The sequence below is a fragment of the Carassius gibelio genome, chromosome A6 (assembly GCF_023724105.1).
Source record: "Carassius gibelio isolate Cgi1373 ecotype wild population from Czech Republic chromosome A6, carGib1.2-hapl.c, whole genome shotgun sequence".
NCBI lineage: Eukaryota > Metazoa > Chordata > Actinopteri > Cypriniformes > Cyprinidae > Carassius > Carassius gibelio.
This window is the reverse complement of record NC_068376.1, coordinates 3,199,457-3,217,894: the sequence shown is the minus strand read 5'-3', so window position 1 is coordinate 3,217,894 and position 18,438 is coordinate 3,199,457. Positions and strand designations below refer to the sequence as shown.

General features: G+C 36.0%; 1 protein-coding gene across 1 annotated transcript; it reads right to left on the bottom strand.

Moving 5' to 3' along the window:
- Window positions 1-188: 188 nt before the first annotated feature.
- On the bottom strand, window positions 189-18,037 carry LOC128015276 (phosphatidate phosphatase LPIN2-like). The gene is made up of 20 exons (XM_052598983.1): window positions 17,894-18,037; window positions 13,181-13,381; window positions 11,570-11,665; window positions 11,251-11,483; window positions 10,131-10,238; window positions 9,936-10,041; window positions 7,745-8,450; window positions 7,567-7,660; window positions 6,514-6,707; window positions 5,772-5,865; window positions 5,476-5,545; window positions 5,305-5,397; window positions 5,108-5,181; window positions 4,379-4,508; window positions 3,356-3,504; window positions 3,195-3,281; window positions 2,302-2,454; window positions 2,105-2,219; window positions 1,925-2,028; window positions 189-846 (listed from the first exon to the last, which is right to left on the bottom strand). The coding sequence occupies exons 2-20, from the start codon at window positions 13,370-13,372 to the stop codon at window positions 702-704; spliced, it is 2,943 nt and encodes a 980-aa protein (XP_052454943.1). The 5' UTR covers window positions 13,373-13,381; window positions 17,894-18,037; the 3' UTR covers window positions 189-701.
- Between the last annotated feature and the right edge of the window lie 401 nt (window positions 18,038-18,438).

Here is an 18,438-nt window from a genome sequence, read left to right as displayed (position 1 = left end):
ATTAGTATAAAACCAACCAGACTGTTTTTATCAGAGCTCACCATTGGATGCATCCTCATATAAAGAACGCAAGATTAGCATTTGAGTCATAGCAGTCACTGTTTTTAAGACATGCACTGTCTGTAGTACCATATTAAACTGTAAAATTACTGTAAAAAGCATAATAAAAGTCTGTAGGTCCAGTCGAGTAAAATTGAAAGTGTTTTTATTTTTATTATTGTTCCAATGTTTTTCTTTAAATACAATAAATGGAAGACAAATACATACGGATTGTCTTTGTTTTAGCTCAATTTAAATGATCAAAATAAATAAAAATACAGTTCAGCTGATAAAACAAACTCACACTCTAATAAAGTAACTGTAAAAATTATGAAAAAGGAACACAAATTTAAAGCAAGACTAGAAACAGTCAAAGGCCATTATTTGGCAGAGAAGTTGAAATGAAGCCCAGCTCAGTGCACGGGTTTATATGAAGGCACAGGTACAGTTTAATGTGTTTGTTTCTATCTGTGGGGTCACAGACGTCTCTCTGAGCGGTCCTGATGTTGAACGAGATGCTCAGTGTAGTGTTGTACTATTAGCATTGAGTGTGTGTAGATTCACAGGGTTGTGTGTGTCCTGTTTTAATGCTTTGACTGTAACTGCACAGACACATCCGGCTCATATGAACAGGACAATGAGAAGAGATGCTGAGGAAGAGTTTAGATCAGGTCAGCGAGGTCCAGCGGAGGCAGAGGCTCTCTCCAGAAGGAGAAGTGACTGAACTCAGGACAGTCGAAGGACGTGGTCGGATCTTTACAGATCAAGGGGAAGAAGTGATCCACCAGCTCACTGAGATGAGAGTATCTGAGACACACACACACACGCACACACGTTTGATTTTGTGTAAAGTGTGTTCATCCCATAGGTGTAATGGTTTTTATTCTGTACAAACTGTATATTCTATGTCCCTTCACCAACCCTACACCTAACCCTAACCCTCACAGGAAACTTTGTGCATTTTTACTTTCTCAATAAAACACATTCTGTATGATTTATAAGTGTTTTGAAAAATGGGGACATGGCTTATGTCCTCATAAGTCACCCTCTCCTTGTAATACCTGTGTCATACCCATGTCATTATACAGAGTATACACTCAAACACACACACACACACACACACACACACTGAGACACACACAGACAGACACACACACACACAGACACACAGAGACACAGACACACACACACACACAGACACACACACACAGACACAGACACAGACACACACACACACACACACAATATTGCTGTGATAGAGCATCATTACTCTAGAAACATTTATTATTATCAATGTTAAAAAAAACTAAATTATTTGCTACTTGCTATTTTTGTGGAAAATGTGAAACACTATATTTTAAAAGTCTGGGGTCAGTAAGAAATGTATATATATTTTTTGTTCATCAAGGGTGCATTAAATTAATCAAAAGTGGTGTTAAAGACCTAATACCTTTCTAATCATCAAAGAATCCTGAAAATAAAATGCATCAAGGTTTCCACAAAAATATTGGGCAGCAAAACTGTTTTCAACATTGATAATAATCAGAAATGTTTCATATTTTCATGATTTCTGAAGATCATGTGACACTGAAGACTGGAGGAATGATACTGAAAATACAGCGGAGCATCACAGAAATAAATTACACTTTAACACAGATTCACACAGAAAACAGATATTTTAAATAGTAATAATATTTCACAATATTACTGATTTTACTGTATTTTTGATCAAATAAATGCAGGCTTGATGACTTCTTCCAAATTATAAATAATTCCAAACATGTAATTTACGTGTGTGTGTGTATACGTGTATGCGTGTGTGTGTGTGTGTGTGTGTGTGTATGTGCGCGCACGTGTGTGTGTGTGTGTGTGTGACGTGACTCACGAGGACTTGTTTCCTTTGGTCTTCTCTTGTATGAGTTCTCCTTTGGGGTTCACAGTGAAGATGTGAGTCTCAGGAACACCCACCTCTTTATACGCGTATGCATCCTACACACAGACACAAAACACAGTCAGGGCTTCCCATCATTCCTAACATGTTTGTGACGCTGAAGAGAAAGCTCACGTTAGTTCTGTTGCCGAAGGCGGCGTAGAAGGGCTGTGTGACGGGACTGAACAGATCTCTGATATCAGTGAGACAGGCGATCTTAAACACCTCCGGCTTCTTCTCAATCACCTCCCTGAGAACACACACACACACACACAGTCAACAGTAGTGTTAGAGATGGCTGTGATCTACATTAATGGTCTGTTTGTGTTCACCTGTGTAAGGCTGAGAACAGGCTGCTGGGAGCCAGAAGCACCGGTCCTTTGGGTAAAACCGTTCCTTGATCATTAACCCACTGTAAATAACCCTTAGTGATGTCTGCCATGCCTATAGCTCGAGCCGAACAGTACAGGAACTTATAACCATTCCTGCAAGACAACAACCATATCAAATAAGAATTCACAAATACACAATGTTTGGAGTCGGTAGGATTCTTAAGTCTCTTCTGCTCACCAAGGCATTTATTTGATCAAAGGTACAGTTAAAATTGTGAAATATTATTACAATTTAAAATAACAGTTTTCTATTTGAATACGTGTTAACTTATAATTTATTTATGTGATGCACAGCTGTATTTTCAGCATCATTCCTCCAGTCTTCAGTGTCACATGATCTTCAGAAATCATTCTAAACAATTGTGCTGCACAATATTTTTGTGGAAACTGATGCATTTTCTTTTTCTGGATTCGCAGATGAATTGAAAGTCCAAAAGAACAGCATTTATTTGATTTTTCATTATAAATATCAATTTTTGATCAATAATAAAGTATTAAAAGGGTGGTCGATAAATCAATTATATAAATGAATACATGCATTTAATCACATAATTCAAAAACAGCTAAACAGACCTGAACAGAATGGTATAAAGTTTTAAAACTGTCGCAAAACACTGAAAATAAAATAGCGAGATGTGACGCAACAAAGCATATGCAATTAATTGAAATCAATGTAATTAATTACATGACATCCCCTTTTTTCTAGTGCATCTCAGGTGAAAAGTATTATAATAGTATATGACACCTATATTTGCATTGCAAACGGTTTCTGTATCCGTCAAAACTAAGAAGAAGTGTTGTATTAAATCAGAAGCTTGTGTATTAAATCTTACTGGTGTATCTTGTGATATAGTTTGGCGATGCCGTGGTGAGTCCAGTCTTTCCCCAGCTGTGGTAAAATGTGCCCCAGAGCATCTGACCTGATACAGAGAGAAAGGTGAACCACTGTCGGCGTCACGTAACCGAAATCCTGCAGGGATTCAGAGAGACTCACTTGGTGATGGTCCCGTCGATGTCTGAGATGATGATTTTATCGTCGTAGCTCCAGAGGTAGATAGCGGCTTCACAGCGACAGGTGCCCTGATACTGTGTTGTCACACTGAACACAACCGTATTAGCTCCTTCACGCAGATTCAGGCTCTCCTGACACACACACACACACACACACATCAAGCCATTGCACATTGAGCAGTACCTGTTCAGTAGGAAACGTCCAGGTAGTATTTCAATAATGCAGCCTATATTTGGGAGTGTTAAGTAATGCAAAAAACTATTATTCAATATTATCTAGCTTCATTATCTATATGTAAAATATTATTTTTTTCTTTTAAATTTGTAGTTAAGCTTTTTTTTTTGTATTGTGACATTAATTATTAAATAAAAACCCAATTATTGTAATGCAAAAAAAAAAAAAAAAAAGCTATAGCAGCATGACAGAATAAATAAAAAAAAAGGTAATTTTAACTTCTTTAGCTCAAAATTATCACAATTCTGAGAAAACAAAGCAATAAGAGCCGAAAATGTGAGATACAAAGTTGCAATTACCTTATTTTTTTATTCTGTAACAGAAACAAGCTATTGTGGAAGAAAAAAAATTATTGTGACTTTTAACTCAGAATTGCATCTTTATATTTCACAATTCTGCGTTTGTCTTGCAGTTTCGAGTTTATGACTCACAGTTGTGTGAGAAAAAAACAGAATCCTGAGATATAAATTCAATAAAGCGAGAAAAAGTGAGAGAAAAAGTCACAATAACCTTTTTTTATCCCATAACAGAAACAAGCTTCCATAAAAACCCTCTCGTTACTTTAACACAGTGATAAAAATGTGCATTAATGATCTTAAAAATAGGATTTATATGATCTACATGCAACATACTATTACTTATTTAACTTGAGGTGAAATTGAATTAGACGTGGAAAAAGCCTTATTTAAATATTAAATGGACTTGGTAGGACTTGCTCCTGACTGAACTCTGGCACACAGATGATGATGATGAGGTTGATGTGACTCTTACGATCTGTTCAGAGGTCAGCCGCAGGGATTTGCGGTACATCTGACTGATGCACTGCGCCGTGTTCATCGCTTCACTGTTCTTCCTCTCGGAGACAGAGCCGTCCTCATCACTCGAGAGTTCAACAGACCTCCTGCATACACAGAAAACACATCATGGATTTACTGGATCAAAGATCAAATAAGCAATGCACGGTCAGCCAATAGTCTTGATAATACTGCATTTCATCATGTTTAACTGAAGAAAGACTCGGTGTCAAAGGTCAAGTGCTATCTGGTTAAGACAGGAAGCCCATATGAAAATGCTGCTTTCATAATAAGCTTACAAAATCATGCAATGTTATAAAAAATAAAAAAATAAACTTTCTATCAGGTTGCATGAGATTTAGTGCAAAGAGAACAAAGTGCTTTAAAGTGTGATGCACACATGCATTCAATTTAAAGCGTCGATTTAGATTTGTACTTTATACTGACACCTGTTGGCATGGATGCATGACGTTTGGTTACTAACTTCTAATGCTTTTTTCTAGAAATCATTAACTCAGTTTTGTGCACTATAGGTGGTTTCTGCTGGTGCATGGCTTGCAACAAACTAACATGCAGCAGTACGTGAGTCAGAATAGTTTTAAACAGATTTGTCAAAGGTCCTTCTCATTTATTTCTGTCAAAGTTTAAAATCAGGAAAAAATACTGAGTGCATGATGTTTTGCATGCATGCAAACACACGTCTTACTTCAGTGAAGAGGGTCTGGCGATAACAGCAGATGCTTCAAGCTGATTCCCCTCTGCATCAGGCTTTTGACTTCCCTAATATGAGGAAAAAAATGACGGTGCAATGCATCATTCAGCAGATTCTGTGCTTATCAGTCTCTCAAAGGGAAGTTGCACAGCAGAGTTGCTCATGTTTCATGTCTTAGTTTGAGCTTTTACCACAATATTGTTCAGATCTTTCCTCCTCCAGGAGAACCACCAGCGGCCAGACTTTTTAGGCATCTTATCTTTGACTAGTTGCTCAATGGTGCTCTGTGACAGAAAAACAAGCCGTTATCTCTGAATGGTTAGTCATTGAAGCGGTTATCAAAGATCTCTGGCCCCATCTACCTTTGGTAAAGTCTTCTGGAAAGCCTGAACCGAGAGAATCATTGGAGCCGCCACAGCCCAGTTATAATATCTGAAACAAATCAACCACAAAGATAAAAACAATAGGCATTTTATAATATTATCATAGTGCATGTTTGATAAAATGTTTATTTAAAACACTGGATCTAACATCTGAATGTTAATGTGCCATGTTTGCGACCAACCTACTGTTTTACAGGGAATGTGATGTTTAATGTGATTACTATTGAACAACAGTTATGCTATTGCTTTAGTGCATGAATATCACACATGCTAACTTCGAGTTGATGCAGATGACAAGGTTTGGGTCTTCAACGATTCCAGGGTTGTTGACAAAGTCTTGATACTTCACAAGATGCTCCATGAACTTCTCTGCAACACATGCAAAAAAAAATAAATAACTAAAACAATTTTTAAATGAAGGAATTTTTCTCTCCTCATTGAAAATAAAATTCTGCATGACACAACAAATGTGACCCTGGACCACAAAGAGTCAATTAAGTGTCAATTTCTCAAAATTGAGATTTATACATCATCTAAAAGCTGAATAAATCATCTCTCCATTGATGTATGGTTTATTCGGAGGACAATATTTGTCTGAGATGCAACTATTTGAAAATCTGGAATCTGATGGTGCAATATTGTGAAAATCATCTTTAAAGTTGTTCAAATGAAGTTCTTGGCAATGCATATTACTAATCAAAAATGAAGTTTTGATATATTTATGTTAGGAAATTCACAAAATATCTTCATGGAACATGATCTTTACTTAATATCCTAATAATGTTTGGCATAAAATAAAAATCTATAATTTTGACCCATGCAATGTATTGTTGGCTATCGTTACAAATATACCCAAGAGACTTAAACCTGCTTTTGTGCTCCGGGGAACATATGTTTATTTGAAACAGGAGTGTAGACCAATACGATTTCAAAGTGGGCGGAGCTACACAACACACTTAGACAAAAGCAAAAAAAAAAAAAAATGTAAATGTTGTGTAAGTGTTAGTCTCTCTTCACCTTTACTGATCTGACTGATGTCTCCTCTCCCACACAGAGACATGGTGACGTCCAGCGCGTCTGTGGTGGAGTCGGACAGATATTCGGTGCCGCTGTCTGCGTTAGCGCTGGCCAGTGACTGAGGAGACATCTGACCCGAGGGAGGACACGGATCCGACCCCTGAGTCGAGACCAGATCCGACGACTCGGTCTCACTGAAGACAAGGAGAGACGGAGTCACAGTGAGGATTACAGCCATTCACTCTCCAGAGAACAACCAGAACGCACAGATTTATAAATAACAAAACAACTTTGCATAAATATATAAAACACCTAAAATATTATTACTATCAATAATAATGATAAAAACACATTTGGCCAATATTATACTTACATATATTTTTTATGCTTATTAATAAATATCATATTTGTATTGCTGTAGTCCTACAATCATTCAGTTATTTTGTCAAAGAGCAGAGATGAAACAACTAAAACAACATAATTTTTAATATATTTTGCTATTAATAAAAATAATTATAATTATAATAATATGCTCAATGAATATTATCTTATTTCTGTAGTCCTACAATCGTTCAGTTAATTTTGTTGTTAAAAAGCAGAGATAAAACGACTAAAACAACAACAACAAAACATTATTTTGCAATTATTATAAAATAATTTGTGAATATTTTATTGCTCTTTTATTACAATCATTCAGTAATTGTGTCAAAAAGCAAAGATAAAACAACTAAAACAACAAAAAAGTTGTATTATTATTATTAATAGTTAATATAATAATTAATATTATTATTATAGTTATGTATAATTATATATAATTATTCAGTTAGTGTGTCAAAAAGCAGAGAAAAACAACTATAATAAAAGTTTAATTTTTATTTAATTATTAATTTTCTATTAACCATAATAATAATAATAATAATACACTCAATATTTGTTGTTGTGTCAAATATCAGAAATAAAACAAACAATTAAAACAATAAAAAAGTATTTTTGTTTTTGTTTAATTTGTTTATAATAAATCGTTCCAGTATGTATGATAATGAACCTTCTGACCTCTTTGGAAAATAGAGGGCGGCGACTTCAGGGTCCAGCCTGGAGAGGTCGTCTAGATAGATATCAGACGGTCCCAAGTGATGATTCCTCTTGACTGGGAAAAATAACATTTTCAGTTCAAATCATTTTCGATCGCTGAATTACTGTGTGGAATAAGTACAGAGAACATAAACACTACCTTTCCTCTTGTCCTGAGAGTCTGTCGCTTTCGTGGACTCCAGAAGCACCGGATCCTCTGATTTGAGGATGGACTCCAGAACTGGTGTCACTCCAGCACCGTCTGCATTCTGATTGGTCGGTGCAGTCTCTAACCCCGCCCCCCTCTCTGAGTCTCCCACAGAGCGACTGACAGTGATTGAGCTTACCTCGGTTTCTGCTTCTAGAACTGTATTTGTTTCAGTGTCACCGAATGTGATGGTTTGGATTTTGGAGGCGACCGAAACCGAGGTTTCTTGGCTCTCTGTGTCAGGACTAGCAGCACCGGTCTCGAGGACTGTGTTAGTAGAGCTGGTTATATCACACGTCTGAGTGTCTCTGTCTGCGCTGAAGCTGAAGTATCTGGTCTCTGTGTTTTCCAGTGCAGTCCAGGCCTGAGAGGAGTCATCGTCTGTGGACTGAAAGGTCACTACATGTGTTTCGGTGACCTTGGAGTCTAGCTGTGTGTTAATTGAAGACGAAACGACTGTACGGGTGTCTTCTGATGTAACAGGGCTGCTCGTTCCAATCTGAGGTTCGGGTCTCACTAGGGTCACCGTCGCTGCAGAGTCAGTGCTGTCCATGTCAATGGGTGCTTGTCGATGGATGGTGCGGAAGTGGGCGTGGTCAGAGGGAGTGATGGGCGGGTCTCGCAGCGAATCAGATTCATCCCTCTCTGTTTGACACACCTACACACGCAGAAGAAACCCGTCTCTTTTACTCACCAAAGCATACCAAAGCATACTTAGTCTTGCGACGTTCTCATTTACTTTAAGGGGAAACGTACATACGAAACTAGGCTAGATATAAATGATTAATGTTTTTCAAATTAAAAAGCATGCTTAGAAAAAAAGGGCGTAGTCAGTCAATAAGGATCTTTTTGTTTGATCCTACTGCTCTTTAGATTATCAGGTTTGCGACCATCAAACGATCATTTCGATTTCTGCATGTATGTTTTATTAACTTTATTTGATAAAATTATTTATAACTAACTGTACAATTTAACAATGTAATTATGGTAGGTTGGCGTTCATTACAAGATCGGTGTTTGCATTAGATTTTTTTGTTTTTATTAATATTAGTTTTTTTTTAAAGAGCTGTTGCATAAATAATTGTCTATAAGCAGCGCATGCTGTATATATTTTTATGATTTCTTTTGCATTAATTATAAGATAAAATAAATCTTTGATTTTGTCATGTATAAGTTGTATCCTTTAACAGCACGTTTTCTTTTTTCTTTAAAAAAATATGTTTGATGTGAAGTTAATAGAGTAAAAAATATCACAGGGTAAATATTTCATTTAAAAAAAGAATGTAATACAAACTTATTCACAAATAAAATTAAATATTAAAAAAAAATTATATTTTCATTTAGTTTAGCTTGATGTACTAAAATAACTAAAACTAAATGAACTAAAACTAACAAATAAAAACAAATGAAAAACTATACAGACATATATAAAAAAATATAAAAACTAATGAAAAAACTTAAAAAGACTAAAACTTTCAAATTAAAAATAAAACTTATTTAAAATATGAACAAAAACATGTATTTATTATTTATTTATTATGATTATATCAATTCTACTAAAATAACACTACGTTGTTAAAGATTACTCACAGGAACACACAAACAGAAATACTGTGAACACAGAACTAGGTAAAATATTTTCACTTTTAACATTTCTATCAATAATAAATGAAACCCTCAAAAGCTGATTGTTTTGACAGAGCTGAATGCAGTGCATTCTGGGATTGATACCAAAACTCCCACAGACTTCCACTGAATGAGGAACCCAAACTGGGTGGACTCTCTCACATCAGCAAACATCACTCAGGCGCTCTTATAAATGTGAATAATCTAGTTTTATAAAACAGATCGTTCCGGTCCTTGATTCTGATTGGATGAGCCGCGTTCAAAGCTGTTGTTAATTACAATACAAACATACTCCTTTGTTTTGTTTTATCACTAGACTTTATTTGCTCTGTTTTACTCTGTGAAACCTTACTACTTATATGAAATAACCTTTTTACAAACGCAATACACCTCGTGAAGCCGTGGTTCACAAATGATGTCTAACAATGCTGTCTAGGTGGGCAGCTTGCTTGCTTTTGGGACATCCTCGAGTGAGTTCATCCACGATGAAAGCTGTATGCATGCAGTATGCATTTACCTTGGGAAAAGCGCCCCAGTTCCACTGCATGTGAGGCCCTGGAGACTCCTGCGGCTTACACAACTCTGAATCACTCTTAGGCGATGATGGACGGCTGAAGAACACACTAAAGACACAGACAACACAAGTAAACAGAGCTCTGCCTTCAGATATCCGTAAGACGAGGAGAGAAAGAGAACATTTGGGCCGAACTACCTCTCATTCACAGGACACTCTCCATCAGAGTGAGGATGAACGTCTCTGATCTGAGCTCCAGACGCTTCCTCCAAGGGCTCCTCTGACAGCGAGTAGTACACAGACTTACTGACCAGAGCAAAAACACAAATCATCAGTGACCTTCACCCAAAAATAAACACTTGATTACCATTCACTCAATATTTACAGCGAAGATTTACAGAGAAACTGTTTACTTTTGATGGTTTTTCGTTGAAGTAACTCTTTCTTCTTAGTATGTTCCACATTAGGGGTTTATCCTACATCTTATGTTTTTTAGTGCAATTTTTAGTGCAATATTTTATTTAAGTAAGGTGTTTTCTATTTGTGTTTATGAAACTGTGTGCATCTTCTATTTAATAGTATTTACCTCAACTTTTTTTAAGTTTAATCTGTTACTTTTTTAAATTTAATCTGTAAAACTTCAAATTTTGCTACCGTAGTTTTTTTACAGTACAGGTCTGGTAACCATTTTTAGCTAGTGAGATATTTGGAATAATGTAAGTAACCAAACTATTAGCCATTGACTTAAGCAATCTTTTTTTCATTTTTTTTCATTAATTTCTGTGCGTACTGTCCCTTTAAATCTGACAAAATGCCCACACTAGAGGCAAAGTAAGTACTAGGTAGTTTGTAAACAAAAAGTAATGCGTATAATATTCGCTTACCATTAATGATCCAATAGTGAATTTCAAATAAGTAAGCAATAAGTTGTTTTGAAATGCTGTAGAAGTCACATGCAACTAACAGTAAAAACGGTTCAAAAACATTCAAAAACTATTTGAAATGATATAAAACAATTATTAGAAATGACACCTATTTATTACGATTGATTTTATATGATGTGCTGTTTAGGTCAGGTTTTTGTCAAGCTTTGTCAGTTAAAACACGAGTTTAATAATGCAGTTCATTCAGTCTGCAGTTATATGCCATAAATATGTAGTTTAATACAGTTATGTTTCAATTAGGTTTAATGGTGCAATGCAAAAATATTAAGCCGTGCATAAGTTGTAACTGGCCCTCGTGAGCTAGAGCTTCGCCAACAATCTTTCAGACAGTTTCTGGAAAAGTAAATGTACAATAATCTTAGTGAACCTCTAACCTTGCTGCCAACAGCGACTCCTCCTTGAGGACATCCTGGTCCAGACTTTCTTTCTCGTCTGAGGAGGAACTGGCCTCCTCGTGCACATGTGTGTCTGAACGCGCCCGCTTCCTGCGCCGTTTTTTGCGGCGGTTGGAGGAAGATGCGGCGCTGGAGAGAGATTCGATCACCTCGGACACTTCTGGGACATCGGTGGGGATCGGAGAGGTGCAGAGATGAGAGGGAACCCTCGTCTGAGACCGACACAGAGAGAGTATCGTGAAAACCACAGCAGAACATCACAGGAGAGACTGGAGAACTCCCATTCATCTGGACACACCTCAAAATCCTCGTTCTCCTCCACGAAGAATGCTTCTCCGTTATCTCCCAGCTTCATATGAAGGCTCACAGGCTCTCCATTGATCTCAATATCCACCTGTGGATAAACGAACACAGCGTTATACGACCTGAACGAGGATCAGGATGCTCCAGGTTTGCAGGCTTAAAAGTGCTATGTAAAAACACTCAAGCTTCATTAATTATTCATGAGCTCATTAACATACAAACGCCCACATTTACATATAAACAAAGATTCTGTTTACAGAATGGAGTATTGGCAGAGGTCTATTACATATCCAAGACTTAAACGTGCAGATGCATAAAAATAAAATATATATATTTATATTTTATTGCAATGGTTAGAGAGTAGAAATGGCCATGAAACACATTGGTCAACAATATTTGACAAACGTTATAAGTGAAAATGCAATTAAAATAATATTTCTGAATGAAAATGCATTAAATTTGCTGTAAAATAAAATGTCAAATTGAATTAAGTTGTTATGTTAAATGAAATTATATTGCTATTAAATCAAAATATGACTGCCATTAAATTATTAAACAATGTATAAGAATTTTTTCATTAATTAAATTAGATCAAAATTAAATAAAATAACTAATAAATAATTAAATAACATTAGGCTAAATGAAATGCAATTGCAGTTGAATGAAAATATAACTGCATTAAATGAAAATACAATTAATAATTTATAAATATAATAATTATTATTATAATAACTGAATCGCAATTTTTATTTAACAGCAAATTTAATAATATTTTCATTTAACAGCAATGGCATTTTAACTTAATTAAATTTACTTTAAACAATTTATTTAAAATGTTGTTATTTTACAGCAAACGTAATGGCAGGACTATTTTAATTTAAAAGCAATGGAATTGTATTTAACTTAATTAAACAATTTAATTTGACAGCCAATTTTATGCAATGCATACTTCTTATTTAGTCATATATTATTTTACAAATTAAGTGAAATGTAATCGCTGTTGAATGAAAATATGATTAAATTAGCTATAAAACAAATATGAAATACTAAAATTTAATTAAGTTAAAATACCACTGCTGGTAAATAAATATGATTGACATTCAATTTGCTGTATAAAAAACAAAACAAAAAAACAACAACAACAACTTAAGTTACAATGAATTCTACTTCTGTTAAATTATAATATGACTGCCATTACATTTTCTGTAAGAACTGTATTTAATTCAGTTAAATGAAATGCCACAGCTGTTAAATGAAAACATGACAGTCATCACACTCTAACAAAATGTGTTATCCACAATTTTAATTTTTAATAGTTACAAATCTGGCAAAATGCGCTGGCTTTGTTTTTGACACATTTATGAAAGCACTTGCACGTCCTAATAACTATTTCCTGCTAACGAGATCTTCCACCCGTGCTCTAGTGTTTAAGTTTGGTTCGTTCTGAGAAAGAGGAACATTCGATCAGACAAGCACGACAGCTTTCACTAATCATTGCTCAATCTGAGCAGGACACACCATAAACACAGCTGTCACATAACAACTACCTATAATAACTAGTGACTGATGGTAGGTATAGCTTCAGGTGAACACATTTCCACCTCACCACTTTCTCTTTGGAGCGCAGGACTCCGAGTTTCCCGAAGCGCACGTGAAACGGTGAGCACTGGTATCTCCCATCAGGCTGACGGACCACGATGACGTCGATGCCGCCGGTGAGCGTGGCCGGATTCAGACCACGATACAGTTCCTTCACGGTCACAAACACCGTCTCGGCCAGCTGACCCACGTAGTTCATGGTCTGGGACTGAAGAGACAAAGAATACAAATGTGGATTTAGGTCATACTTCTCCTGACGGCCCTTTAGGAGTACAACTGTGACCTTTGCACACGGAGCAAAAGTCAGACAGTGCGCAACATCTCAACTTTTACCATCATGACATGTTGGCAGATTTGAAGTCATACCAAAAACCTACATCGCCTACATTAGTAAAACTGGATTTGACACAATATAAAAATTGCAAATAAATAAAAAGCAATACTGTCAGTGTTGTTACTACACTAGAATAAGCTTTGGTAAACTTTTTCTTTAGAATAACCTGCAGTGATGAATCATTCACAATAAGAGTAGACCAGGAAATAAAAAGAAGGTTAACAGGGTGAAATATGATTTGATGTTGACATTAAGAAACACAAAGCAGACTTTGTTTCATTTATCTCCCTCTCGCATATCCTCAATGGTTTCATCGTCACTTCCTCCACCCTCTCCGTTTTCAGCATTGGACACTAACACTGCTATTGCTACTCTTTGCTCCACTCAAACATCTTGCTTAGACAACTTTTGCCTCCTTTCATCCAGACCAAATCTGCATGTACCACCTCCTCTGACCCCTAGCTTTCCGATTCTCTTCGTGAACATCGCTCTAGACTCAGGGCTGCAGACAGGAAGTGGTGCAAATAAAAAAATTCTACTGACCTTGGTGTGAATCAGTTTCTGCTCTCTTCCTTTTCTGCAAATGTCTCCACTTCTAAAATGTCATATCACCACAACAAGATCAACCACTGGTCTGACTCTCATACACTTTTCAAATCCTTCTCCTGTCTTCGTTGTCAACTATTACAGCTGATGACTTTGCAATATTCTTCATAAATAAAACAAGATACATCAGCGGCTAATTCTCGACACCAAACTTAATTTCAAACAACTACACACTCTCTCTCTCTCCTCCTTCTCTAAACTCTCAGAGGCAGACGTTTCCAAACGTATCCTTTCCAATTATCCTACTACCTTTCCACTTGATCCTATCCACACTCACCCCCTTCAGGTCATTTCTTCTTCAGTTATACCTGTGCTAATTCACATTATCAACACCTCTCTCACACTGCTACATTTCCCACAGTATTTAAGGACGCTCGGGTAACCCCACTGCTTTAGAAACCCTCTCTGAAGGTCCTTCGGGGTGTCTTGGAGGGGTGAAGTTTCCAAATCACAGGTTCTTGCTACTGGGGTTCCTCAGGGCTCAGTGCTTGGACCGCTTATTTTCTCCATTTACATGTCAGCATTAGGGTCTGTTTCCTAGCTAAAACAGAATTGATCGTGGTCTCAACCAAACCAGTATTTCATCACAACTTCTCTAAATAGCAAAACAACAACAACAACAACAACAAAAACAACAACACTTATGTTCTAGACTGAGACTCACACCACTTGTATATGGTTTTCTTGATGGTCTGATTGTTTCTATTGTAAAATTGCTTTTGATAAAAGAATCTACTAAATAATTAAATGTCAGCCTAATTCAGTCATTAAATTAAAATAGAATTCACACTTGTAAAAAAGAATTTGGATGACAATGTGGACAAACAATAACACAAACTCAGTTCAACGTTTAGATCTGGGTTTTCCGAAAGGCGATGCCCATTTAGAGATCAGGGTGTCTTATGGCTGATATAAAGACAAATAAAACTTATGAAGACTCTAAAGACTGACATATGAAATTAAAGTCAGAAAAAATCTAAATTTGAGAAAAAAAAGAAGCTTGCTTGTGTTTTTGTTGTGTATCATATTTGATCCATCAGGCTTTTATTGCTCATATATCATGATATAGTGACAATATGGAACAAAAAAAACCACCTTTTTATCAGTCGTCACTCAATATCTCCAATAATACAAGTAAAATGAGATTTAAATACTTAGTATGATGATCAAAACATACCGCAATACAAAGGTGGTTTATACAATTACACGGAAAGAGCTTTGACGTGATAATTAATTCTAAACTATTGATCAGACGACGGGTTGTGAAACGGGTTTAACATCAAAGTTTTGTACATGTTGATGATTTAGAGGCCTCTGCGTATCAAATATGAAACAGAATGCTTCATAGGGAGAAAAAGAGCACTATAATTTCTCAAACATAGAGAGGAACTTCTCCTGCTCTGATCCATGATGAACACCTACCCAGAGTGAAGGATGATGATGATGATGATGAAGTCCTGTAAAACCGGGAACCCTCCACCCTTCAGCTGCCATCGAGGAGTAAAACCTCCTTCATCCTACAGCTGATTTAACCACTAACTATCTGGACTTATCATCTACATCCATAGTTTATTTTACATAGATTCAAGCCCTTATTCTGTGTCTCTCTGTGAAGGTTGAACGTGAAACGAACAAAGAAGGTGATGCTAGTGATTTAGAGAGAGACCCAGTACATTCAACAGCTCTCTCTCTCTCTCACACACACACACGCATCACACTCATGTCGTCTGAAAATCACACACACACTGTGACCCGACTGCACACACAGCAATTAAAACTATTATTCCAACATTAAACCAGCTAAACATGAAAACAACACACACACACAGCATGAAAGCCGTGCCAGCAGTTTGAACAGCCTCAGCCATTCTTTTCATCTGCTATTGTGTGTGTTTAAAGGGCTCATGAACTGCCTTGTTTATTATTTTGTACTATTCTGATATCCGCCTATAATGTTTTCAAGTTTTTTACATCCAAAAACATCATAATTCAGAAAGAGCAGGGTATTTTATGTCCAGTTTTGTCCCTCCATCTGTACACTGTTTGAACAGGCGTGGCGGATTGTAGACTCGGAAGTAAAAGCCCACTGTTATGATTGGATAACATTTGTGTAGGCTCATGTTTGACAGCCTATATCCTACACAGATGGACAATGCTGTGTTTTAGGTTAAGAAAAAGCATAGATACTTATTACAGATCAAATGATATGTAATAACAGACAAAACGATAGTTAGCGGCACGTAATAAAAATGTTTGGGATCAAAAGGAAGGCAGTGCAAAGTCTTGTCTTCAGAGCATCTTTATCATTTGTTTTCTGCATAGAGCTGCATTTGCTGCTCACGTGATTTACACTATATGCATGAATTGGTGGGTGGAGCTAACGAGGCAGTGATGTAGAATAGGTGGGCGGGGCTAAACAAGAAGTAGAGGCGGGGTTTATCCACACTATTACATCATAAAGTGGCAAATTCCACAAGCTGTTTTTAGACTAACGAGAATGTTTTGAGTTCTGAAACTTACAGGATGTTTTTACAGCACAATGACCTCTTATATGTCAAAAGATCAAGGGAATTTTGATTTCCCTTTAAGAGAGAGAACAAACCGGTTCACTAATTCTGTCGGACGATGCCCTAAATTAACAGACTGATGTGAACATTCACGGCGATGAAACTTCAGTTCAGCTTCACATTAGTCTTGATGATGACTCAACTCAATACTGATGTCAACACTGACCATCACACGTGGGTAACCGAGCAAGATCGAGGAATATTAACTGTCTGTCAATCATCTGCATGACCTCTAAACAAGCCAAAATGTGTTTAAAACTAATTTTAAGTAATTAAGCGTAACACAAATCCCGTGTGTCAAATAGTTTTACTGCAAAAGTTTTTGAACGAAGTCTCTTATGTTAACCAAGGCTGGATTTATTTGACACATAAGTGTTTTCTGTGTGAATATTTTTTTTTTTTAAATCAAAGCTGTATTTTCAGCATTCCTCCAGTTTTCAGTGTCACATGATCTTCAGAAATCATTCTAATATGATGATTTACTGCTCAAGACACATTTCTGATTATTATAAATGTTGAATATAGTTGTGCTGCTAAATATTTTTGTGTTAACTGTGATGCATTTTATTTTTCAGGATTCACAGAAGAGATAGAAAGTTCAAAAGAACAGCATTTATTTGAAATAGAAAATCATTTGTGACATTAAACACGTATTTTCTGGTACTTTTGAACAATATAATGCATCGTTGATTAATAAAAAATATGAATTTCTTACTAAACTTTAGAACAGTGATTTATGTGCCTTCAGTTTGAGGAAAATCTATGGCAAGTTTATCACAAGTCAAGGCAAAAGCGAAGCATTCAGCAGGAAAGCAGCAACACAGCATCACATTTGACCAGGACTGATAAAGACTAACCAAAATAATAATAAAAATAATAATTTAATTTCTAAAACCAACTTCTAAGAAAATAGATGGGTCAGTAAAACAAACAAACAAACAAAATATAACAGCAGTCTGCCCTGAGAACAAACAGTATTAAAGATTTTCCAACTTTATCAGGGTTTGTTTAAACATAAATCGATGTTTCTATAAACAATAAAGCTTCAACGATCCAGAGACACAGACACGTCAGAAAGATGCAGTTAGACTCTTAAACACCACGCAGCTCTTTACAAACACAAAACACTCGCTTCAGCTGACCAAAACTAATAAACAAACACATTTAACCGTGAAACAATGTGAAATGATGAAGTTAATGCGACTGCTCTTACCTCAAACACAAGAGCGATTCATTAAAAACTTCCTGCGCTGTAGCGCCACGTCACCACGTCAATCACACGACATCCAATGAGAAGCAGGGACTCGTCTCAGGACACGCCCTCTTTCAGCGTGGCTCTGTTGACGTGTGCGATTCCTCAAGTTTCAGGACTGCACCGCGAGAGGGAGACAGTGTAGTATTTATTTATTGTTTACTTTGTTAATATTTATTATTAATTATATAATGCAATAATTAATAATACCATTTCTAAAATAAATAATCGAAGCCAGATTGTAGGATACTAAATAATAAATAAATGAAAATAAATAATCCAGTTCTCATTCTTATTTTTTTTTTTTTACATTTTCTAAAGAGTGCTAGTAATTACTTTTAATTTTAAATGATTTGGTAAAACACTTGACATACGTCAGATCATAGATGTCCTCGCAGCGATTGTATATTTTACACTGTTAATGTTAACTATATGCATATTTGTGTTATTCATGCCTTAAATAAATATAAATGAATACATACAATTAAAAAATAAAATTTTTTTTG